Source organism: Limulus polyphemus, unplaced genomic scaffold (genome assembly GCF_000517525.1).
Source record: "Limulus polyphemus unplaced genomic scaffold, Limulus_polyphemus-2.1.2 Scaffold5311, whole genome shotgun sequence".
In the NCBI taxonomy this organism is placed as follows: Eukaryota; Metazoa; Arthropoda; class Merostomata; order Xiphosura; family Limulidae; genus Limulus; species Limulus polyphemus.
Genome location: NW_013670921.1, coordinates 33,497 through 60,492, shown reverse-complemented (window position 1 = coordinate 60,492; position 26,996 = coordinate 33,497). Strand labels below are relative to the sequence as shown.

Sequence of the window (26,996 nt, the reverse complement as noted above, 5' to 3'; positions counted from 1 at the left end):
GAGACCCGTGGTGGGCAGAGCACAGATAGCCCATTGTTTAGCTTTGTGCTTGATAACAACAACAAGCACACTGTATATAGCATGTTTCCGTGTTAGGAAAGGGTAAGTTGCCAGTATTTCTAATAAGTTGTAAAGATTTTTCACGCGAATGAACTTTTTTCGAAAATATTTTTATAACTTATTTTTACGCGAAGACTAACGGGATACATCACTTTAATATCTTTTTCTGTTATAAAAGACGCGAAGAATAACGGGATACATCTAATAGTTTAATAATGTAAGATTAGGTAGTAAAGACTTGTTAAAGAATGAATCTGAATCATAATGATAAATGTAGTTTAATAATGAATGATTTACCATTAGCTAAACCTGTCACTAAGCACGCTGGTGTTTAGTATGTAGGGACAGGATAGGAAAGAAATGGCCGACACATTATTTAGTGCTTATCATAATCTCAAATATCTCTTAAAACAATCTAAGAGACTAAATTAGGTTTTCAAAAGGTATTAAGATGTTCAGTTAAGTAAAAAAACATTGATAAAGTCAACAACTAGTGTAACCACCAAATGTTCTGTTGATTATTCTGATTCAGTATAGCATTTCAATAACTTCAACACATGATGTCCTTCAAGACAACTCATCATTCCAGGCTAAAACTGCTGCCTTCATAATGACTGTCTTTAGTTATAAAATATTCACTGGTATTGTTTGAAAAAAGAGGGGAAACAAGTAAAAAAAAAATGATTTAGGGATGGCAATGCCAAAAAGTACAGAAACAAGGTAGGAATGAATACAAAAATCCCTACGTAAATACTAAATTCAAACCTTAATTCATGCAAATGAAAGGAATTCAGCATTGTATGGTTTTGTGTATTCATCCCTAAATTGTTTTGTACTTTTCAGTTTTGCCATCCTTATTTTTTCAAACGTTTTATTACTTGTAAATAATAGTCAAATGATAAAGGAATTACCTTTAGCTATGGTTCAACCAGCCCTTTGTAGATAAAATTAGAGCTGTACTATTGCCAGTGTTGATGAGATGTATTATTACTTACACAAACAGAGCGAATGTAGATATTTAGTATTAATTATTTTAAGAAATAATGTTACCTACTTAAATAAAAAGGTAAACTGTTGCATTAAACCCAGAAAATTTCATGACAGTAAGTTTAGGACTTTGACATTTTTAGTTAAGGGAAAATACCTTAAAAGAGAATAACTATTACATTAATTATGTTACAAAAATTAGTTAAGAAATTAAATATTAAGATTATACAAGATTTTATTTTATCATAGCCATAATTTTTTTAGTTGTTTTTCTAACCCTTTTTTTTTATTTTCTAAAAGATTGACATTCCTATAGCTCCTGCTTTAGGGTTAATGCTGGAGGAGATTCATTACGATAAGTACAACAAAAAGTATGGGGGTGATGGAATTCATGAGGCTCTATCGTGGGAAGAATACCAAGTAAGAGAAAATCTTTATAATTAAAATCGTTACCATAAGAAACTCATTTAAAAATTTAATAAATTATAAAGTAGTATCTTATTTATATTCAACTTAACTAAGTTGCTACAAAAAATATATAAGGTATTAAAATATTTTACTCAATTGATTTTAATTTGTACAATTTCTAGCTGCACCCTGTGTTTTGTGAATAATTATATTTCATTGCTAGAGGTTTAACAAGGAACTGCACACCATAATACTTTTAAAGTAGTTGTTAGGACTAAAACAATAAACAACAGGATCTTTTCAAAAGTGAATGTTTGGTATAAAATTGTTTGATTATTTTCTAGTTGCAGTGGTAACTAAAGTAGTTGTTAGGACTAAAACAATAAACAACAGGATCTTTTCAAAAGTGAATGTTTGGTATAAAATTGTTTGATTATTTTCTAGTTGCAATGGTAACTAGAGATATTTATTATTTTAGGTGCTCCAGATAATAATAGTTTTTTAAATAGTATCCAATAAAAGTCGTTAGCCTAAACACACATATTTGTGTTTGGTATAAAGGTACGTTTTAGATTTCAAAAAATGTTCTTTACATATTTTTATTTAATTTGTTTTTAGTAAACAGGTATTCATCAATTTTGTATCAAGTAGATTATTCTTTGGGTTTGAGAATACAAAACTTTGCCTACTACATTCTCATCTGAAGAATGAATAGATGAATACTGATTTATTTTTTTTCATTTTTAACAGCCAGTTATTCAGAAGTTTAAAGAAGATTTCATCTATCCAACAATTATAGAGACAGAGAAAACTGAGAAAAGGTAACCTTTCAATATTCTTAATACTTCGTACTTTCCTCTGAAACACTGAAATTCTATAATAGGTTTAAAAAAGTATCTTCTCATGTACTGGAGACATTATTTTTAAGTTTATCTCATAGAGATGAGTTTATAAATTTGATGTTTAAAGTTTCTCAAGTCAGGAGTTAACCTTATGTGCATTGGTGGGGTCATAGTATTATCAACATTTAATGTTACCCTACATTGCCGATTTTACAAGTTTGTGTTAGAGAAAAAACTTTAGATACACATTTAGGAGGATGTAGAGATTGTGCAAACTGTACAATGAACAAAACTATTTTTATTTTTCACATGAACATCACTGTGTAGATTGATTTGTCAGCGTCGGACTGACTTCATCATTTCACCAACATATCTTTAGAACACAAGTGAATTTTTGTGTACTAAAAGTTGTCTCCATTATGGGGTCAATCAATCAAGGGAAGTGAAACTGAACCAATGTCTTTGGGAGTTTTATGAGGTTCGAGACATTAATTACTATAAGAGTATGCTGAGCTAATTGGAAAATGTTGTTACTAAGTTCTTTGTATGATCATTAAAAATACCACTATTTTTGTATGTAGTATGTTGAGCTGGTTGGAAACCCTAGTGTTACACACTTACGATATTCGGGAACAGGGACCTCCAGAAGAAAAACCTTCACCTTCTCCGTATGTTTCTGTTTTGATGAAGATAAGGAATAATGAGGAAAATGAACCACAAAATGGAGAAGTAAGCTCAAGTTTTTATATTAAACCTAACTAAGTTGCTACAAAAAAATGTTTAAGGTATTAAAATATATATTGATTTTAATTTGTACCTTGTGTTTTGGGAATAATTCTATTTCATTTGATAATATAATCAGTAAAGTATTTCAGAATCCTTTTAATATTTGTGGAAGAGGCTTGTATAATAAATAGCCAGAAACACCTGTAACAAGTTTATTTTACAATCCACCCTAAAATATGCTCAACTGATTTTATCATTTACAGGATCTGTACTTTTCAGATTTCTTTGGTGTGTGATCATGATTTTGAAATTTTAGGAACAAGACACCAGATAAGCACGACTGTGGACCAAGATGAAGAAACAATGTTATACAAACTTCTGAAATGCAGCTGGTTACTGAGACTGAAGTTAATTTTCCTTTGAAACATAAACATGATTGTCTAGTATGATACAGGCTTCAAATGTTAAGAGCATCAGTTTTATGGTGTTCTTAAGTAATGCTCCAGTAGGATTATGTAAACTTACCTAAAAATATTAAAAATGTGTCTGCTGCATTTCAACACAGAGGTTTAATGTCATTTCACAATAACATTCAAGGAAAGATTGTGTGTGTGTATTTACTCAATAATATAAAAACAAATTATAGAGTCAGGAAAGTAAAAGTGCTAACTTTTATTACCCACCTCCATCAAATGTATTAATTATCACATGTAAAGGATAAAGTATACCATACAGAGCCAATCATTACTAACATTTTTCACCTAAATAAACAATTTATTGACACAACAAAAGCTTTCCACAAAAAGAAACATTTTACACAGGATGCCATTCTGTGGCCACATTAGAGAAAACAAAAAAACACTAAACTTATCAATGGAAAGCAGATATTAAATTTGAGAGATACTGGACAGTTACTCAACAATCAAACACATGGTTTACATGAAGGCTTCATTCAATTTATATAGTTTCAGTTAACTAAAATGGAATGATGCTATCACAATATCTGGGACTTATAACAGAAAGCAGAAATCAATTTTGAATTGACTTTTTTTTCATTCCCTCTTAATGTTTGTTGTTACTAAGTTCATTTTTAGCAACTTAACATTGAATTGGGATAAGTGCTCTTCATTGTTTAAAAAGAAAAAAACAGTTGTGTGTGTTCCCAACTCTTTAAAAATAGGTCTGTATTGTAACTTGGAGTACTTACAATTAGGGAATTATCAGTTAATAACAGTGGCAGAGATAATTAATATACAGCCTTTAACTATATAATATGAGGAAATATAGTTTCAGTGTAGAACACTTGGACAGAGAGCATTAATGTATAAATAACCATGACCCAGGGAAAGAGAGATAACTACTATTTCTATTATAAGAACCACTTTACAGTCACCATTAAACAACATAAATGTAATTAATAATGGTTCTGAATTGATTTTAAAACAATTAGTTTCTAGTTTTAGGAAGTAAACTTAATAAGACAGGATAAATCTTTGATTGTACTTTAACCTAAATAATCAAATTTGTAAAGTGTTAGTTTAAAATGAAAACCAATACTTGGAGGATATCAACTACACTGTACCATTTTTATAATTAAACTTCACTCTTTAGTATCTAGCATTGATCAAAATTTGTGTACAATTGTTTATATCTATTATAGCCTTAAACACAAGATTTTTAAAATCTTTTACTTTATAGTTGTGAATGTTAAACATACACATGTTGTATATACACTTTATATCTACATATTTTAAGTATGTAATTTTCTTTGTGTCCAAAAGTTATATTTAATAGCAATTGTCAAGGGTAGATTCTCTAGTAAACCAAGAGGTGTCTACAGATACGAGTATAATAGTAGTAAAAATTCTAATACGTTTAATGTAACATTATTTTGGTATCCTGCATTTCTTCTTCAATGTAGGTTGATCTACTACTGCTCATGTTTCTACATTAAAATAACTTTAACAAGTAGATAAATAAACATTTAATGTAAACACTTGTTACGGTAATCAAGATATTAAATCAATTTGTTAGTCATTATACCGATAGATTTGTCTTTTTAGAACTATACCATCATTTCTCGATAAAAGTACTAATGAAACATAAGTAGTGGTAAATCTAATATGAAATATTCCTAACGTCAAACTGTATCATCAACACCATTAAACCCTTGCTCAAGAGAGAATCCAGGACTACCTTGATTTTTGCTTATACAGTGCTTCCAAAATTGTATTACACTGTTACAGAAACTATACCTCAAAAAGTTAGTGTGAGGTTGAACTCTAGCACAAGAACGTAATAACTGAAAAACAGATGTATAAAGAATCTCTTCTATCTTAAAGTTATTCAAGATGTCCTAATGTATATTGAAAGATGAGAAAAAAATGCAACGCAACAGAAACTTTAATTAGCTTTAGTTAGACTAACCATTTTCTACCCAACACACACACACAGAGAAAAAATATTCCGACTCATACTGACATGAAATATACAATAGATGTTGTTCCATCACAATATATCTCTGGCTCTATAATAATAGGAAGTTAAAGAGAACTGCATAAGATCATCGATTGTGGCCAGCACGTGTCATGTTACAAATCCAAGATCTACCTTCACAAAAGTCAAATGTTATGGAGACATGGGACGTCGTGGCTTTCTTTGAGTAAGCTCTTTCTGTGTGCTAGGCGGCAGGGCTTATAAAAGAGAAGCACTTTTGTTTAGTGTAGAAAATTGCAGGCCATCCATTCCTTATCCCTAATAACTGAGTAAACTGACTCAAGTCCACTGTTACAACAAAGACCATGATCTGGATCACACAAATATACACACGCTTTCAAAGGGTAATTCTTTTTTGTAGCCAAATCACTGGAGAGGTTTCTGGACTACCAGGAGGAAGTTGGTAATGTTTGTCTGCACTATCCAAACTGGTGGCATGGAATGACACCACTAATGAACCTCCGAGCTCTCAGGTTTTGGGGGTAGGTGATTTGGTGTATCTTGCAGGGTAGAGTGTGGTGTTGAATGAGATGTAGGGATGGCAGGAGAGGTGGATAAGGGCTCTAATGTGGTTGAATGAGCCATCACCATGGGATTATAATTGTAAGTTGCAGCCCCGTTGATTGTTTCGCCGAACCCGCTACTGCTAAAGTAACCCTTATTGATACAGTTACGTAAGGAATCTGGAATACGACCCACAATGGCTCTCCTTATTTCAGCAGCTGCCATTTCTCGAAGTTCAGTGGAGCTTGCATCACTGTACCAAGCAGCATGGGGTGTACACATAAGGTTTGGTGCATCCTTTAGGGTGCCTAATGTTAAAAACAGGACTACATTAAAATTGGGTATATAGATATAAAATTTCACCTTCATCTAGAGGTCAATGAACAAAAAAACTGAAACCTATGAATTACTATAGTTCGTATATCATATCAATTAAAATTAGCTATGTGAATAATCAATAAACATTATGTAAAGTGGGTGGAAAAATGTTACTTATAAAAAAAAATCCTGTATTAAGATAAACTTTTCATTTACTTTAACAAAGCTTACCACTAAGTGCATTGAAAGGTTCATTTTCATGAACATCTAAAGCAGCTGCTCGGATTCGCCCTTCTTTTAATGCAGAGGCTAGAGCAGCTTCATCCACAAGTCCTCCCCTTGCTGTATTAACCAGAAAGGCACCTATAAAACAATCCAAGCAAGTTAATTGAGCTCATTATCTGCCTTTGTTGACACACGTGTCTATTAGTATAACAACTGGTTCTGATATTTGTTAACGTTATCAAAATGCTTTAACAGTTTAGCTTCACTTTTCCAATGAGAAAGGGTTTTTTTTCTTCACAAAAATGTTTTTATTGCCATTAAAAAAATTATAAGTTAAGAAGCTTTTTTTCTTAAACTATTGTGTTTTGCAGCTACTTTGTCAGTAATTTCAGCTATATAAAAGATTACAATTAACTATAACCAGTACAACTGTACTACAACATCAAGTCAAGCTTGCCTGGCCTCATCTGTTTAATGGTGTACTCGTTTATCAGGTGATGATTGTGTTCATTAAGGGTACAGTGCAGGGACACACAATCGGTTTGAAACAGTAAGTCTTGCAAAGTGTAGACTCGATTTAAACCGTAGGAGCGTTCTATTCCATCAGGAAGGTAGGGATCATAAAAGGTCACGTTGAAACCAAACACTTTGGCTCTTAAAGCTACTGCTGTTCCAACCCGACCTGCGAGTTTACAAGAAAAGGTTTATTGGTTTTGACTAAAATACACCGTAATCATTATCATAATGAAACATAAATTAAAGTTCATAGTTCATTCTGTTAACTTCAAAAGGCTGGTATGAGTATCACAGGATTAATTACCTTGCAGTTACAGTCAAAGGCAGTTAAAAAATTCAGAAGCGTCTTGAGGCTATACTAGTAATTAGTTATAACATCAATACAAAACAATGTTCTTATTAAACACTACACAGCATTATCAGTGTTATGATGTTTAATTCAAATATCTGCAGATTGAAAGATTTCATTTAAATTACTTTTATTACCTAATCCCACAATACCCAGTGTGTCTCCCCTTATTCGTGCACAACCTTGGGCAGCCTCTCGAACCTGTTCTGGACCCTGAAATCTCTTCCCTTCTCTCACCATGTTGGCCAGCCAATAAGTTCGCCTGTAGAGGTTTAATATGAGACACAAGGTAGTGTCGGCAACTTCTTCCACACCATATCCTGGAACATTGCATACTGCTATACCTGGACAAAGCATTAAAGTTCATAGTTCATTCTGTTAACTTCAAAAGGTTGGTATGAATGTCACAGGATTAATTACCTTGAAGTTACAGTCAAAGACAGTTATCCTGAAACATTGCATACTGCTATACCTGGACAAAGCATGTTAAGGTTTAATATAAAAATTAGAATTTAAACAGTAATCTCAACTTTTTTCTTATTTCATTTAATGGATTTCAGCAAAAACTACTTAATCATAAGGCTCTTATCTAATTATAGCTAAAAGCATGACATCTCCAACCCCATTTTTAAATTTAATTTAAACATTGAGCTAAATACTCCTCTTTCGCCAAATGAACAAGACTTGCTCAAGTTTCCAACTAGATCTAACACTCGCATTTTCCTTTGGTTTTTGGAACATACAGCACTAACACTAACTAAAACCTTTTACCAGACCAAATGAATAATACACTTTAGTGTAAATTAACCTTTATCATAGAAGTTAGGTCAATGATTGAGAATCCTATATCATGAAATTGTTATATCTTCACACAGAAAACTATGTGCAACACTTATTTCTTGAGCATGACTTCAACTTTTAACAATTTCAAAAACAAGATTATAAAAGAAAAAATAATGTTGAAAAACATCTTTACCTACAAGAATTACACTCCCTAATTTAGAACCAATATGAGATAGAAGAAATACCTTAACTTACCCAGTTCTCTAGCTGTCTTGATGTTAATTTCTACTCCATAACCAATCTGGGCTACATGAAAAAAAAACCACTTACCCAATTCTCTAGCTGTCTTGATGTTAATTTCTACTCCATAACCAATCTGAGCTACATGAAAAAAAACCACTTACCCAGTTCTCTAGCTGTCTTGATGTTAATAATGCCTACTCCATAACCAATCTGAGCTACATGAAAAAAAACCACTTACCCAGTTCTCTAGCTGTCTTGATGTTAATAATGCCTACTCCATGACCAATTTAGCCTACATGAATAAAACACTTACCAAGTTCTCCAGCTGCTTTGATGTCAATGTTGTCTACTCCAGAACCAATCCGAACTATAATGCGGAGGGCTTTGAATTTTTCCAGATCGTCTTTAGCAAGTGTAATGGTATGCCACATGAGGGCTCCAACTGCCTCATTTAGAACCTTTATAAATCAGAAATTAAGTCTGTTTATAGCTTAACTCGCAAACTGTTCGTAACAATAAAACATTACTTTTGTTGAACCACAACTCAAGACCCATTTTTTAAAAAAAAGTCAAATTAAGAAAAAGGATTGATTATGATTATGTGTATTACAACAAATGGAATTAATTTTCTGTTTTATAACATTACCTGTCATTCTTTCAGCTAGTTTTTTTTTCCCCTTATATAAGTATTTCACATAAGTTCCAACGTATTAGAACATGAAAGTTGAATCTTATTGCTTCTATATACATCTTTAAACAAATAAGTTAATATCACTATAAAGGAAAAAAAAACTGGTCCACAGTTAAGTTAAACATCATTCACTGAGACCAATTTTAATTAGAATTTTTACTGGTATGGTTGTATGTAGTTGTTAGTTGGTGTATTGAAAGTAATTACATTGTAGTCACCAGTATTAGTATCTTGGGTCTTAGACAATCAATAAGCATTATAGAGATAGGAATAATTTGTTCCCACCAAAAATAATCCACTGTAGTCTTGTTTTATATTTTTCTACTATTTTAATATTCTTTACTGTAAGTTAGACCTCTTACACAACTTTTAATATTAATTTTGTTGCATTTGTAAAATTAATGTTAACATATATTTCATAGAAAAGGTAATTCAGTAATTAACCAACTGATTTCCACATCTAAATTTTATTTCAAAATATATATTCTGACATTTTTTTTTCCCTTTATTATTATTAACCCTCAATTTACCAATGGGGGAGGAGGGCATCATCACCTTTTTTAAAACAATTTTTCTAATGCCCTCAATCTATTTGTGGATCAAAAGACCTGTAGTAATATTTAATCCCCATAAGGAAATGTACAACAAAAATATAATCAACACTCCAATTAACCGCACTAACAATTGCTGAGGACCCCTCTGTATTCTACACAAAAACCGAGATATTTCACAAATGATTTTGGCCAGTTCTTTACAATGAATGTTGAAAGAGAGAAAAACATAAATTTACTCAATATGGTTAACTAAAACCAAACACAATAGTAATAATTTTAAGGGGATTCCTCTTTATTACAAGCTGCATGTATAAATAACTCTTCTTCCTGAAGTAATTTATAAATACATTTTATTTGCTGAAATACTACATATTCAGTACAGGTACAAATTCCTGGACCTTCTAATGAAAGTAAAATACATCATTGAATGAAATAAAGCAAATCTTTAATAAAATTTATTATGAAACCATCATATTCAAAGAAAATATTAAAATATTTTCCCCCCATTTCTGTTATCTAGGTTTTTAGCAATGGCCTTTCATGAATAATTTTATGTCAAAAGAGACACATGCTGCTATCATTTAGTTAGCTTAACCTGAGTGTATTTGAATGCTTTGGTTTTTGATACCACTTATAGAAATTACATCTCCACGACAACTGTATATATACACAAATATTTGATAGTTACCTTTAAGTAGCCTAATAAAAAAAAAAGGTTCAACAATCAGGAGTGAAAAAATCAAATGACAAAATATTAAATATTTGTTGTTTATTCTAAAATATCCACAACATAATAACTATCTTTTCAAAAAATACACATGCATTAGAGGAGTTACGTTTCAACAACTTAGTGATAATACAAGCCTCATTGCACTTGGCTTCGAGGCCACGCATGTGTCAACATACTGAAGAACAATTTCCAAGACTACTCCCAACAACTCCAGTATTTGTGACGAAATCCTACTGTTGGTATATTCAAGAGTTATTGAGAGATATATACTGAAATTATTGCTAACCCGGCATGGCCGGGTGGTTAAGGCGCTTGACTCGCAATCTGAGGGTCACGGGTTCGAATCCCTGTCACACCAAAACATGCTCACCCGGACTAGGACGCCAGTCCAACTCCTGGATACTCATCTCCAGCAGAATTTGGAGATATGAGAAACACCATACGAAACTACTACTACTGAAATTAATTATGGTACTAGATGCATAACAAATAGTCTTGCTTTTGTGACTTCTGGTCTTTGAACTTTGTAAAATAGGGAAACTTGCATCAGCGGGATGTTATTACTATACCTACATACAAAGTCATGGGTGTCTTGCTTTAATTAAAACTAGTGGAAAAATCTCCTTGTTATAAAAGGTTTTGCTAACCTTTTCATGGATCTCTTGAGTAGACTGAGCATCACAAAATGCAACTGTTGCTACATCCTTAAGGATAGGCATCTCAACAGAGCAGTCTCGGCCATCCAGAAGTGCCACCAGGGGTCTAGTGTGCAGGGGACCATTTGCTATTGGACCACGTGCACCAACTAGAAAAAAAAGAATGATAATATTTTACACCTTTCCTTCAGTTGTGAATCTTAATACATTTAAGTAGAAAAAAAATTTTTTTTAGGTTTAACTTCATATTACAAATTCATTGTAAGCCTTACAAAAACTATTTTTAGTTTTACACCTATGTAACACACACTTTCTTTTCATTGGTGCTATGGATAAGAGTATAAAAGATAAATCCAATTACTAACTCAGAGAATTATCCATTCTTGGCCTCTTAAGAGTTTTTTTTTATCTGTGTGTGGTGACCAGGCGTTGGCAAGTGACCCACCCTGGGGTGAGATTCCAAGTTGCAAATCAATGGTTGCAGCTTCTGTTGACCTCAGTTCAAAGGAAAATGAAAAACTGCCACTTTAGACAATTCCCTGCAAAGTAAGAAAATCTATATTGTTAATCAACCAATATAACCAAATTATTTTAATTACCACAGAATCCTATACCTTAGAAGCTATATACTAAATACAATAAAACCCTTTTAAAACTCGTTTGAATAAATGAACTCTGCAGACTATGATATTTCAAATAATATACCTAGACAGTTATGCACTACTGATGAAAATAAGTAAAATTCCTACTTTTTGTATCATTTCTCTCACATTGTACCCTAGTAAACTGAACATACAGATTACATCAAAGTGAACATCAAGTACATAAACTAAATAATGAGATCAGTTATCAACAGTGATTATACAGTCTATGTGGCACAACTAATCAGCACAGTATACAGACTGCAGGGAAAAACAAAAAAAAGATCAAAATTGAGGGTACTGACTACCTGAAAAAGTTGATCAACAATGGAAACCTGTGTTTTATTCTTTGGAATGACTTAAGAAATAGTTTCTACATATGTGATCATGTTTGTTCATATATTATTTTAAAATATTTTATAGCTTGAATATTCTCTTATCTAGTGAAGAATACCAATTTCATATTAACAAGTACAGAAGGTTACTAGGTATTAATATAATCAGAACACTTCAAGGTTTACCTGTGTAAGTTAAAGCTAGAGTATATAGTTTAAACAAGTTTCCACTCCACAGAAAGTTATATAAATTTACTCACAAAATGTCCTAGCAAGAAATAAACGTTTCTAAGTTGGAAAAATTAGGTTTAACCTTCACATTTTGTTGGTTGTTTATGCTGACCAAAAAAAGCCTATATTACATCACTTCTTCAAAATATTATCAGATATTTAACAGCAATGTTGAAAATTGGTTGCAGTAACAAAAGTAATTTCTTTAACTCTGATGTCCAAGCAAACATAATATTTGTGACAACTAGAAAATCTTTGGTGCTAAAGATGGGAAATTAAGTAAACGGATAATAAAAACAAACTGAAAGTTATAGTAAATAATAATTGAAAAAATATCAAGCCATAAACTGGTTTGTTCATTTAAAATACTTTAGAAGAAAATTTTTTATAACATTTCAAATCATTTTGTTAAAAATACACTTTTGTTTATAGAGCTGTAATAGAAAATTGGACACAAAACTATTGTTTTCACACTATACTAAATGATTTCTAGAAAATGAACAGAATTTGATGGAGGACAAAGTTTTATAATGTTTTAGGTTTTTACTGAAAATATATGTGATAAGCTGATGATATGTACAATTATTTGAAACAGTTGTAAACTGATCAGAAAAGACTTTTTTTTAATATTCTTGTTTCATAAGATTACTAAAATATCAAAACATTTTTCTTTCAGGCAGTTATAATTATTGGAAAAAAAATTAATTGATAGATACAAAAATAAAATTATCTCCTACTACCTTAAGTTAATTAATCTTAAAATTTCATAAACATTTATCATTACCTATAGACAGACAATTTATGTTATTACTAAGAATAGAGCTTATTAATTACCTCACACAAAAAAGGAAGATGACCTTCAAGTACTAGACAAGGTAGACTTTGTTAACCAAGTGTCAGGAACAAGCTACTTTATGGTCAAAATCCATTTCTGAAACACATCAAGTGGCTGTTCTAGAGATAAAAAAGCAATAAAGACAAGAATAAACTCAAATGTTAAATCAATAAATTGAATAATGGCATAATTCCTTTCATGCATGTCATGATGCAACTTTTCCAACACTTTCTCATCAGGCTCCAAGAAATCTTTACAAACAGATAACTATCATTACAGTAACTGTTAAATCAACTGACCTCAGGTCATAAAATTCCTCCCCTCACTTTTATATTTCTAAAATTGACCAGATCTCACCAGTATTAATTTGTTTAACTTCAATATCCAAGTTTCAGTATGGAACTTCTCAGTTTTCAATAAAACACAGCTTTTTAATTTATAAATTTTTCAATAACATACTGTTTTTTTTAATATTAAAAGCACGTGTAAAACATTTTCTTTGACAACAGCTTAACAATAAAAACATATATAAAAAATATGAGAAAAATGGAGAATGGTATATATATTATTTTTCATTCTTTATGATATATTAATTTACTAAACAACAACAACAAACATTTTTTATACAAATAATATAAATAAAATAAACTTTGATGGAAAATTCCCTTATATCACAGCATCACCTTCATCTACTTGGTCTGAAATATACCAAAATGAAAAACTGACTTGGTACCAAATACACAAACAAAAATTAACTTGGAATGAACATACTCAGAATACTAAAACATTTTACAATACCTTAAAATTATGAAAATGTAAGAAGTAATTTACTACAATTAAAAGCACTTTTTTATGCTACTTCTACCAATCATTAGGCCTACTTTATTCGTTCTGAAACAGCAACAAAGGCAATACCGTAGTACATGTATTTTTACGAACAGAGTACAGTAAACTTGAAGTTATGAAAAAAACTTAGATTAAATATTCCTAAGTTTATCAGAACAAACAAAAATAATTAACTGTGCAGGATTGAGTAGTTACCCATATTTTACGTTGTGTTTTTTTTAAGTTTTTGCTTGCATTTACTTTTTAAATAGTATACTTGTGAAAATAAATTACTCAAAAATTTGAAGTTTGCAATATGTAGTTGTTAACATTTGAAACGTGATTGAAGAAAAAACAATTTACGCATAATAGGTTACAAAAATACATACACACACAGTATATAAATATTTCACGTTTATATACAAACACACAGACTCAAGCTGCACACATACACGTGTAACTAGTAGCGAGGAGAAGCAAATTTTAGAATTTTTCTGTTTGGGTACAAAAATAATGATAGTTCTGATACTACAACCTTAATAAGTTTGATATTTTCGTACTTACACAGTTATTTCATGGTTTTTACACTTCAATATAGCCTTTTTACTTACACCTTTCTAAACTAGGAAAATGATGATCTTGAAATTTCAAAAAGGATACATCTTTTAACACGTGTCATATGTTCAATTTTCACATTTTCTGCTTAAGCTTACAGGTAGCTGTGTATTCAAGCCTCACAATATGTGTATTTTCACAAAATGAATTCGTACACTGCAGAATTTAGCATATACTAAATAATTGTAATTTTTCTTCCCCCATATAAGAGAACACAAAACGTTTAAATGGAATGACATTTACAGTTTTAAGTTATATATATAAAGTACGCATAAAATCTTATTCATGGAGCATTACTTCATCAATATTCTAATAGCTTGCATGTATGTACCTTTTTCACAATAAAAATAATATAAATAATAACATAATCGGGTCATTTGCCTCAACAATAGCTCTAAATGCCACTAGCTAAAAGTTTCATCTAACATTGTCAGTAATTAAATTGTTGAATTAAGGTCACAATTAACTGAAATAAGCTTTTACCGAGATTAAAAAATCTACATCTTGTCAAATTTAATTGTATATGTTAGCAGAAGAAATATTATTTCCAAATATCACCCTAGTCTTAATTACCACGTAAAGTATTAAAAACATTCCCAATCAGCTCAGGCTTAAGACTTCTAGTACTGGCTTGGATTATTTGTTTTGATGCAAAGCTAGGCAATGGGCTCTCTGCGCTAACCTACCTCATGGATTGAGCCCATAATTTTATTGTTACTTTTATTAGACATGAAACATTGCCTGAACAATGAAACATTACTAGGCGCTGGGACTATAAACACTAAAGTTTATCGTTTAAATTAACAATGATACATGACATCCCTACCTCAAAATACAAAATGTTTCACACGCTCGTGAAGTCAATTCATTCAAACATTAATTTAGACAATACACATACCACCATTATTACACTTTTACAGACATTCTATACTGGATGAAAAAATTAACAATCTTACAATGTTGAAACACTAAAAATGGATTCAAGACACGGAAACTATTGGTTAAAACTTATTTTATTACAAGTTATAGCTTTTACACATCTTGTAATAAAATAATATTTATAATCGGCAAGTAAACTCAAATGAAACTGTTTCAAACTGATCAAATACTAATATGGTGCTTTATTTTGTTTTTACCCTTGTTTCAGCTTTTAGTGATAAGTCTAGAAGCTTTGTACTTTTAATTTTAGGAACAAATTTCTTCTTGCATCACAACAGAAGTATTGAAAAAACTAGACAATAACTAACAGGAATAATTAACACAAAAGTAAGCACACAATAAACTTACTTTACAGGCCAACTTTTGGTTTTTAAAAATAAAATATTAGTAGTAACACACGACTCTTAAAACAACGTATGGGGCTATAAAAAAAACACAGGATCTACATGTGTTGTCATACTTACCATCAGTCTCTTCGAAACACTAAGTGATACAAACTAATACTTTAACAAACAACTAAGTTATTCTACTCTAGTAAGGTTTCCTAATAAGTTTGGTTCGGTAGGAAACTCCGACACTAACTGAGCGTAACTCACCATTATAAAGTATGTTCTCCAGGTCTATGAAGCCATTCAACGTGGATGATACAGTAATAAAATAACGCAGGATGTTACAAGAGTAACGGTAGGCCTAGCCTTAATTCTAGCGATCAATATTTCTTCAAAGTACAAGTTTTTGTAATTGCGCGTCCGGTACTGTTGCGTCTATCAATAAACAGTTCCAACGTTACTATATTTCCAGTTCAAACAACTGTAAGTGTAACGGTTAGCTTTATCAGCACGGAACAAAGAACGTTGCGGAATGGCATGGCGGCAATGTCACGAACGAAATAATAAGGGAAGGGGAGGAAACATATGGACGGCACACACGTCACTGCGTTGGTCTACTCACTCTGCGCTTCTCTAGGTTATAAACCCACTCACTCCTTCTAAGCAGCTCTTCGTGGACGCCCATTGAGCGACAGCAAAAACACCGACATGTATGCTTTTATAATCGAACAAGGAAATAACCGGAGACAAAGACGCTCTTGGTAATAATAATAAAAAAGGTGAAACCAATCGATAAAGAAAACTCTTCATGCATTTTCAACGCTGTTTATAAAGGCTCAAAGCTAAATTTCCTCCACAAAGAATGTAAGATTTTGAAACAAATTTCAAATTAAAGAAGTAAAATGACGATTTAATAACATGATTTATACTTTAATGGATAAAAATACACACCAATTACCAAGATATTAGGAACGTTACCCAAGATGCAACTGGACTATATCTATAATGCGGAATTAACAAAGCACCAGTTCACGTCTACTTTTTGTTATTCATAACAAAATACCTCTTGTGGGAATTGTAAAATAAATAGATTCACAGGTTTTTAAATAAAATTATTATTGTAATTCCAAAAAGAAAAACTGTTCAGTATACAAAAGAAAAACAAACGAAAATACCTTACTTCCAACGGTCAGACAAGTCGTAGTAAAAAAACATAAAATCAATACCTGAAATTGTTTTTTTTTAATCAGACATCCAACAAAGATATAGTTACACATACGGGACTGTATCTATAAGAAAGCCCATAACATCTGTTTACTGTAATAACATCGGCATTACAATATTCCTTATAGGTAGCAAGGTTGTTCAGCTTTCCAACCCATAAAATGAAAAATTTGTCTTATTGGCTTTAAAAAATTCTACTTTTCAAAACGTGATGTGGTTGGTTGAATATCTCAACGTTTAAACTATACTAAGTTGAAGAAGGGAATATGTTTAATCAATAATAAAACCATTGGCAATTTTCGCCGGTGAATATTGTTTTAAGAGATTGATAGCAATATCTTGCTAGACTTTTAATGTAACAATATTTTTTCATTGTACGACAAAATCAATTGCAAACGACAACAATTAACAAAACCTATTTTGTTTGTTTTCCCATTATTATTATTTTATTCTTTCGTGTCATAAAAGATCAAGATAAACCTATCACTAGGATGATAATCCAACTTTTGCGTGTTCTGGGAACGAGCCTAGTCATCGTAAAGCAAGTACTCTCTCTCTCTCTCTCATATCTGAATTTCCTGTATTTGTTAGCAGGTTACCATCTTTTAACAACCCAATCTATTACAAATTAATCTTCAAGTTAGAACGTCAAGCCACAGAACCTGTGGAGATCCCCAAATCACAGAAAACTTAGCATATTAGAAGAACGTTTTTGATAAAATTCTAAACACATTAATCGTGTGAATACACAATTTGTCGTTTAAACAGAATGCATATTAAAAACCTTTCTACCTCTTATGCAAATTAACCAGGTTTTTTAATATAGTTTTGTAGTTCAATGTTTATATAGCATAACAATAATTCCAAGCATTTTGATTAGATAATCGTTCTAGTTTTCAAACTTAATCTTTAATTCCTACACATGAAGAGCCGGATTTGACCTAGTGGTCAGCATACCGGCCTGTGAATCCGAAAGTGAATGGTTCGCGTTGCCTTGCCACGAACTCACTTCCGCACTTTGGGGCTGAGGGTGCATTAAGAGAGTGGCGATCATGTCGCATTATTTGATTAGAGTAGCTCAAGGGTTGACGTTAGGTGCTGCTGACACCTATAATGTGTCAGTTCCAATTAGTACGACAGCCCATGTGTATTTTTGCGCGATTATCAGAAAGAAACCCACTCGTAACAAAAATAAAATAATAATAAGTGGCTGAAATAAATAAATTAAAACTTTTTTGTTTTCTATGATCTTACCGAAGTTCAACTGTATTTAACTTCTATTTTTTAGCACAGATTTTTCCTTGTGTTCAGGTGGAAAAATAAGATTGGTGAAACCGAAGATTTTCTTGATTTTTAAAGCACCTCACTATACAGTAGTGTGTTGTCTATCTGTCTGTCAGTCAGTAGACACTAAAATAATGTCACATAATGGACGCTTAACGTTGAAATTTGTGCTGTTGTGACATCAATAAAGCATGAGCATGCCATGAATCACGAGAAGAATTATGCACTCTGTAGGCTTTAACATAGCATGATATATGAACTTCAAAAGCAAAAAATAAAAATATCTGTTACTCTTAATTTTGGTTTTATTTACTCTCGAACCAGAACACTTTCGGGTACCCTGCTGACGTACATCTGGTGTAATTTTGTTTTTCATGAGTATTACAATGTTGCAAACAAATTCACAAATGTTCCAAAGAATAACACAGTCCTGCGATGGTTTTTATCATCTTGATATTTTTACATGTTCTGTAGTAATTCCTGTACGCTGAATCCGAAAATTAAATCCATTTTTCTCCATCACGTACATATTTTTCACAAAACGTCATAACACAATACACAAAAGACCATAACACGTAGTTTTGAGACTAAAAGACGTAATTTCACCCAAAAAATCAGGATAAATGAGAATGCATATTCGTTTGACATCAGTGTTCTTCCCTTTTCTTCTCTTTGTATTTTTGTTAACAAACATAATAATAAAAAATGTTCATTGTGGTAAACGAAAAAATAATTTGATCTAAGTAATGTCTTTCTTCCCGATTTGTAAAAAAAAACCTTACGTAATAGAAACAAAATGAATATTATTTTCGAAATCTGCGTAGCTGAATTATGGAAAATCCGTTATTAAAACCAAAACAACTTCTTATGAAGTTTAAATTCGCAGGCCTGTTTAATTGATAAAACGCTAAGTCAAAAATTACAGGAATAAGATGATCTTCTTCATTAGTATTATCACTTTCTTGTAAGTTATTTTTTGATAAAAAGTGACTAGATATATATAGGAAATTTCTTAATTTTTAATGTCTTACTCTGAAATAAACAATAATGAAAAATAGTTTCAATTGTCCTCGTAACATTTCATTTAGTATCTACCGTATAATACTAGCTGTACAATAACTTTTGCCCTACCATGTGCATTTCCTTTGACACTCCTCTTAGCAAAATACAGTAACTTAATATGTAGAGCGCCTGAAGCGTTCCCCGGTGGGAGAGCGGTAAGTTCACGGACTTACAACGCTAATAGTTGGGATTCAATTCTTCGGGGTGGACACAGTAGATAGCCTAATGTGGCTTCGTTCTAAAACAAAACATAAGTCTTAAGCTGGGGGTGTGCCATGTTGCATTACACTGGATTTGGGGGAACCTATGGGCCAGTAAAGAATAGTGTGACTGAAACTAATACCTTTATGTAATGTCACATACACATATATGATGTTAAAATAATTGTAATGCTGACATTCGTCAGTTAACCACAAATGCTGATATTGAATTTGATGCTGTTATTTTGTATTTATTACCTAGATTTTAATGTGCAGATGAACGAGAAATCTATCTTTTTACTGGAAATAATGCAAGAAGCATTAAAATATTTTGAGCTTCATGAACGTCTCTTCTATATGTAGTAACCTGTAAAGATTTACACTAATTTCAGCTTGGATGAGTTGTCAAGACATCATGGTAGGACAAGGTAAAAAAAAAGTTGTCTTTTCGAGTTTTTTGACAGTTTCACTTGGGATGAGTTGTCAAGACATCATGGTAGGACAAGGTAAAAAAAAAAGTTGTCTTTTCGAGTTTTTTGACAGTTTCACTTGGGATGAGTTGTCAAGACATCATGGTAGAACAAGAAAAAAGTTGTCTTTACGAGTTTTCTTAACATTTGAAAGACTTTGTACCAATGTTTCAAAAATTGCAATCATGATTAACAAAGTTTTGGCATAGCGTTATTTTGCTTTCAAGGTGATACATAAAAACACGCAACATTTTATTGCGGGAGGAGGCCAGTGGGATTTTGATTTTATTTTTACACAGATAAAAGCGTGATATTTCATTACAAACAACAACAGACTTAACAAGAATTTATTCCTTCCACAAGGCGAGACAGTCTGTCATATTGTTATATTTTTAAAGTTGTAATTTGTTTGTTAGCTAGTTTGTTTTTTGAGAGTAGGCCTAGAATATTCTAGGTTTTCCTGTTAAATTTTGTAGTATATTTGAGGGTAGATTATAAATAAGAGGTTCAGAGAAGCATCAGAAAGACAGTAGATTCGTTTCTAGTCGGAGAAGCAAATCAGTCTGTGTTTAGTTTTCGTTTAAGCCGTGAAGTGATACAAGTAAGTTTATTCTTTACGTTACTGTTGTGCAATTTGCGTCATTTGTAAACGTGGCCTACAACTGTGAGGCAGCGTGTAACAACGTTAAGGAAAAATAAACTAAGTTGTTATCGTTTACCTGGACAGAACGATGAATTATTTTTACCAGACAATTTTAAAGTACGACAACGAAGGAACAACGTATACAACATTCACTATCTAAGTGTAAAAAATGAAGCAATATGATGACACATATCTTTCTAAATTTATCACAAACAAGCTGAATATTTAAACTTAATTAAAACAATGTAAGTTTAACAGCAATCATATATTTCAAAGTAACAACTTGAACATAAACTTTATCTTAAAATTTTAAAATTATAACAAAGCTTCTTCATAAAAAACATTTGCAGTTTGCTTTACATCTACCAACAAATAAATATTTTGAGGTGATCCCATCCTTGAACACCCTACATCTCACTGACCATGAGAAAAGCATGGTTGTTTGAGAGACAATCCAGCAACTTTCATCCTTTGACCTTGAAGCCCTTTAGAATATTCAACACTGTCTAAAGCGTCAACCAGCCAAGAATGTTTGAGATTGACTCAATAGACTGGGAGTAATTAACCAACAGGCTTTACAAAATAGATAGGGTTAAGTTCAATTTTGGCCCCCTTAGAACATTCCCCACAGTTCATAGTGTTTACAGTTTAGTTGAGATTGACTCAATAGACTGGGAGTAATTAACCAACAGGCTTTACAAAATAGATAGGGTTAAGTTCAATTTTGGCCCCCTTAGAACATTCCCCACAGTTCATAGTGTTTACAGTTTAGTTGAGATTGGCCCAATAGGCTCGGATGATTCAAACAAAGACACACACTTCGTCTTTATATACAAGAAAAAACATTTCTATATAAATTAAATGTTGAGATCTATAAGAACAGCACAGTTTGGTTAACGCCTCTTTAAAAAAGGCTACACCCACCTAATATCCAGTTTCGACGTCTCCCGTTATATAGAGTATAAATAAAAAACCCATACGTTTTGTTATTTCTCTCACTACTGAGCTGCGTTACCAGACATAAAACATAATTACGAAGATGATCCCTTAAAGTATAGCACACGGTGAATAAAATTTAAACTTGTATGTTTGACAATGTGACACTGTCACAAACTTCAACAATAGCTATCGAGACCCCGCAATATTATTGTAATGGTGTATACTATCAGGTGGGTTTTATATTATTCGGTAAAACAATACAAAGTCTAGTGCACTTAATGATAACGGAAGCGTTTTCTTTCTCGAACTTTAAGTTGTACAAGTTCCATGTAACTAACAATAGCCTTAACTTCGTAAGTAACTCTAAATACTCAATGACTTGCTAACTTCTGTATATCTAGTACTTTATTCAAAGATGAATACCAAACTGATTAACAGAAAAACTGACTAACATACTAACTCCATAATCAATCAACAGCTATAACAAACCCATTAATCAATGAGCAATCAACCGACTTCCTCTAGTTTCGCCTAACTACCGTTTACTTCAGTCAAATCGTTTCTTGTACTTTTAAGAAAGTTCCAGATGTTAAGTTACGTTAAAACTCCTTCTAACCAATAGTAATACAAATGTGTTAATTTAAAACAAAAACATAGGTTAAAACACTGCTTCTTCTCACTGTTATTCTTCTCTACTTCTTCGTCCTTGTTGTTATAATTCTTCTGTACTTCTTTTTAACTTTCTTGAATTTCTTAAATTTCCATCTCTTTCTTCATCTTCTTTTAATTTTCTGTAACTATCTTACTGATCTTCTTTTGATATTTTTTATTGATAATTTCTCCACTACTTAATCATTCTATTAGATTTCCAATCTCACTTCAAACATTTTTGTCATTTTGTGAAGTTCGGTAGAGATTATGTTCCATTTTTACCAATATAATCCCACTCCTGACGCAAATGTCATAACAGGTTCTTTGTCAAATTCAATTTGGTTATTAACGAAAGAGTTTCATTTATTGAACTTTAAGTTCTGGAACTTGTACAAGCTCAAGGTAATTAACGATAGACTTAACTTCACAAATAAATAAACCACTTGTTTCTAAACTGCGTGACGCGCCAAGTTGCTACGGGTATCGCGAGTGTTTCACAAAATAGGGCAATTAATAGAGAAAATGTAAAAAAAATATTGTATGTGTCGTGCAAATCAAGGTAAGTGGGTTAGGGTGAAAAACGTTTGGGAACCACTGAACTACAGTCATTTACTTTTAACTTCCGTACCTTTAATGCTTTTTTTGACAGATAAACTGAAAATTTACAACACTGGATTAATATACAAACTGACTAACACACTCGCTAATTCAATATCCAATGAACTGTAATAAACCCACTAATTAATCAATAACTTGGCTCCCGGTGGCTAAACAGTAACACAGTAGGCTTATAACGTTATCATTTTGGGTTTCTATAATAGCGGTGGGAAGAGCACAGATAACCCATTGTGTAACTCTGTGCTTTACAACAAAGAAACAAAACAACTAACTTGCCATTTTCTCGCATAACCTGCATTTTATATCGTTCAAAACTTTTCCTACACTTTTAAAGTTCAAGATGAACGCGTAGCTCAACAATTCCATCTAGCCAACATTAATATAAATGTCTAATTAAAAACAGATTACAGGAATATTCTATAACTTCACCTTATCACCATATTCCAACATTAGCTATCGAGACGCCCTCTTAACACACCGATATACATTGAACAAAGTTTGAACTGGTACGTTCGATAACTTTATATCAGTATCAGCTATTGAGACGCGCTTTGTGATTAACTACAAATAAACTCTTTAACAATCGTCAACAACTGAATACAATATAACTCAAAAGGTTGTTCTTGTAATAGAAAATACATTTGGAAATCTACTTCTATTTGTTTTAATAAAATACAACGACATTCAGTTATATATATTATCCAATTTTTCTTCGCCAGGTGACTGAAGTCGTCTTTGTCCTTGCATAGCTATTACAATCTTTTATTGGCAGCTGTTGAGACCTTTCTCATCAATCGTTTTAATCAAAACGTTTTCCATAACTGGAATAATATTACACGCGAGTAATACTTAACCGGATTATAGCAGCTAAACAATATCTATGAACAAAAAAACTCCATTGTTTAAAATACAAAAATCAAATAATTTACATAGACTTCGTTCATCTTCAAATTTGATAATCATTGTTTCTCTTTCTTTCTTTTGTTCGGAATAATTAAGGAAGTTATCCGTGTGAGCCCTTATTATAAGGTTGGTTTTGAAATATGCACAACAGTGAAATAAGATTCCAATGAACTGAAAATTCGGCCAAATGAAAAATCATAGCAAAATAAATAAGGATCTCCAGGCATACGTGATAAACCGGCTTCAAAAAAAGGTACATATTCTATATATTTTCCTGGCCTGTCTCAACAGCTGGAGTTGATAGTTAAGTTACAGATGCACTGCGTCCACCACACAGTTTTTTGGTTCTATGATCCGACACGGCAGAGAACTATCGAAACCTTGGCTTTACAAAATACCTGTTCACCTTTTATGCGACGCTGCGAGACGTGAAAGGTCAATAGACTGATGAACGAAACACAATGACGCGCTATTCCCGTAAATTGTGATTCGTATTTCTGATTCTCCACGAGCTTATTTGTAGTGCAGCGATAGCGGGTAATGTTATAAGTATTCAAAGAAACTCTCCAGGTGTTATTCGACCCCCAGTCACATCAAAAACAGCACCGTCTTATGAAAGATGGGTACAGTGGATAATGAATATCATCTATTGAAAAGTACCATATTGTGGTGCGCCCATCGAGGATATTGGATCCCGGTTAGAAGTCTTCAGTCATACCGCTAAGCTACCGGGGGGGGGGGGGGCGCATAACGTAACATTAAACTAGAACATGACAGTTAGTTGCTGGTGGTGGTTAAATCTCACCCAAAGCTAGAAGAAAGGCAGCAAGCTAGTCAACTTCACCCACCGCCAACTCTAATCAACGCTCTGATGAATTAGTGTGATTTCACCGTCACTCATATAAAACACCCGCGGGCCCAAAATGTAACGCAGCTTTTTGTTGTTGTTGTTATTTTTTCCGACAGTAACGAGCCGCGAACCATGGAACTTCGAATCCACAGTCCGGCATGTCACCACTGGGCCGTACTGATGATTAATCTAGCAGCGTTATAGATCGTGACAGATTATTACCAAAATTGTTCAACGAATGTTTTATCAGTGCATAAAAGTATTTTTTTAAATATCAAACACACTTAAACTGTTACAACGATATCGATACAAGTATCATTTATTTCTCAACTAGGTTTTTATAAGCGAGACACAAAAAAACTGTGGAATAAAGGTAATTGTTATACAAATAAATATATAGGCGCTACAAGAAATAAGCACCAATGGGGTAGATCTGCGAGTTAGAATTTTGTCAGCATAACTGTTTAAATTATGTGCATGGACAATAATATTGTTATAAACTATAATTTTAATGTTCTAGTTTCTTTATAAGCTAGAAGGAGCTACGGTCTTAATGATGAAGTTTAATTAGGCCTAGAAAGTTCTAAGTTGACATCATGTTTTTCTCGTACATTCGAAGCTATATTATAAATACGAGTTTAGAGTATTTTATAAATCTCTAGCCTGTGTCTGGAGTGCATTTAAGTTCAATGCGGTTACACAATGTTTCGTGAAATTCAGTCTTCACGTTTATTATTATGCATTGCACTTTAATAACTTAAATATACGAACAACATGACTCAACAAAGCTCGTCAAAGTACACAAACTAATTGTAACAACTACTGATTCATATTATCGCAGTGTCACTACTGTTATATCGATTACAGAATACCATAACAGGCAAATACATTATTGTATGGAATGTTTTAATCGATGGCGTCCAGCAGTAAATAAATTATGCAGGTACGAAAATGCGTTGAGAATTTTTGTTTTTTGTAGTTGAAGTATATAAATATATAAACTAGTTTCCCCCACTCAGTCCTTCCCTCGCAGATTGCGCGCGAACAACTATAAAACAGTCTCCTGTTCATAAGCTGCATTTTAAGTTGAGACAAAAAAAAAAGTCATAATCCAAATTTGTGATAGACGAAAATAATTACCCGCTCACCAGTCCGGGCTCGTGCCCTTCCCCCCGTGTAACTGTAGCCCAACAGTCATTCCGGTTTTCCCAATCTCGCATAAAAAAAAAGTATACAGGCAAAAGCCCCTATACCTGACTATGACTTCACCAGAAAGACGATACGCTAATGAATAAATATATATGTGGCGGCGGAGTGCCACTTCATAGCAGAAGGACAGTTTCTAACGGCTGGTGTTGAATAACCTTCACAGGCATACACTAGTCAATTCACGTTTCTTTGTTACCAAACCAGTTTCCGAGGTCGAACGAGTGCGTTAATCTCCCCGTTCCCTCTCCATAACCATGTCGATTTGCATTCGCTTGAGAATTATTGTTACCTTCATATAAACTTACTATATACATAAACTTTCCAATTACAGCCTAACTTCACTCTAGATACAAACATATTATCTAGAAACACCATGTATTATTTATTTCAGACTTACGCGAAAAGCTACAGAAGGGCACCTGTGCATAGCCATTCCTAATTTTGAACTGACAAACTATAGGAAAGACAGCTAGTCAACAGCACTCACCGCCAACTTTTGGGTTTCTCTTATCTGACCACCACTCCTATATTCCCCCCCACAGTTCCAAAGTAAAAGGTGATTTTTTGAAACAACGAGTCTCGAGCCATGAATCTACAGATTCACAGTCGGGGCACGAAAACTCCTAGGCCACACCAGATCCCACAGCTGTATTAAATACACACTCTTGGTATAAAAATAATCAATAACACATTTATAAGTTCCATTTACATCAGTTCTAAAAATAAAATTTAGAAAATGATTGATTTCCCTGTTCTACAAGACGTAAACAAATAAGCCAATTCTAATAACAATATAACCTCCATCTAACTTATTTAACTGAATCATAAGGTTAATTTGGTCGACTATTTGAAACCTTGAGAAGATAACTGATATTATACGCAGCATCTGTTCTGCTCCCAACTCGGGAAAATCTATGATATTGTAAAACCGTTGATAAAAATCTATGTAAGTTTGTATCTTAGTTTGTTTTGTTTTTAATAACAGAAAAATATGTTATGATGTATTCCGTTATTCCTCGCGTCTTTTAAAACAGAAAAAGATATTGAAGTTAACATCATGATTCAGATTCATTCCTTTAACAAGTCTTTACTACCTAATCTTACA

The 26,996-nt window shown here is 32.4% G+C and overlaps 2 protein-coding genes across 3 annotated transcripts in view; one reads left to right on the top strand and one right to left on the bottom strand.

Moving 5' to 3' along the window:
• LOC106472415 (tRNA pseudouridine synthase A, mitochondrial-like) overlaps positions 1-3,583 on the top strand; it is a 9,068-nt gene extending 5,485 nt beyond the window's left edge. Inside the window, exons 3-6 of the mRNA XM_013933063.2 lie at positions 1,348-1,467; positions 2,206-2,276; positions 2,879-3,026; positions 3,340-3,583. Coding sequence (XP_013788517.1) covers positions 1,348-1,467; positions 2,206-2,276; positions 2,879-3,026; positions 3,340-3,357 — 357 coding nt within the window. The 3' untranslated portion in view covers positions 3,358-3,583. The remainder of the gene's footprint in view (positions 1-1,347; positions 1,468-2,205; positions 2,277-2,878; positions 3,027-3,339) is intronic.
• Positions 3,584-3,680: 97 nt separating this feature from the next.
• LOC106472413 (C-terminal-binding protein-like) overlaps positions 3,681-26,996 on the bottom strand; it is a 48,954-nt gene continuing 25,638 nt past the window's right edge. Inside the window, exons 1-9 of one of the 2 annotated variants that reach the window (XM_013933059.2) lie at positions 16,106-16,478; positions 13,130-13,249; positions 11,454-11,627; positions 11,080-11,237; positions 8,771-8,915; positions 7,569-7,775; positions 7,024-7,248; positions 6,573-6,704; positions 3,681-6,331 (exon numbers count right to left, since the gene is read on the bottom strand). In XM_013933059.2, coding sequence (XP_013788513.1) covers positions 5,970-6,331; positions 6,573-6,704; positions 7,024-7,248; positions 7,569-7,775; positions 8,771-8,915; positions 11,080-11,237; positions 11,454-11,469 — 1,245 coding nt within the window. In that variant the 5' untranslated portion in view covers positions 11,470-11,627; positions 13,130-13,249; positions 16,106-16,478 and the 3' untranslated portion in view covers positions 3,681-5,969. Of the gene's footprint in view, positions 6,332-6,572; positions 6,705-7,023; positions 7,249-7,568; positions 7,776-8,770; positions 8,916-11,079; positions 11,238-11,453; positions 11,628-13,129; positions 13,250-16,105; positions 16,479-26,996 lie in introns of those variants that run through there. The other variant, XM_013933058.2, reaches the window with a different exon arrangement.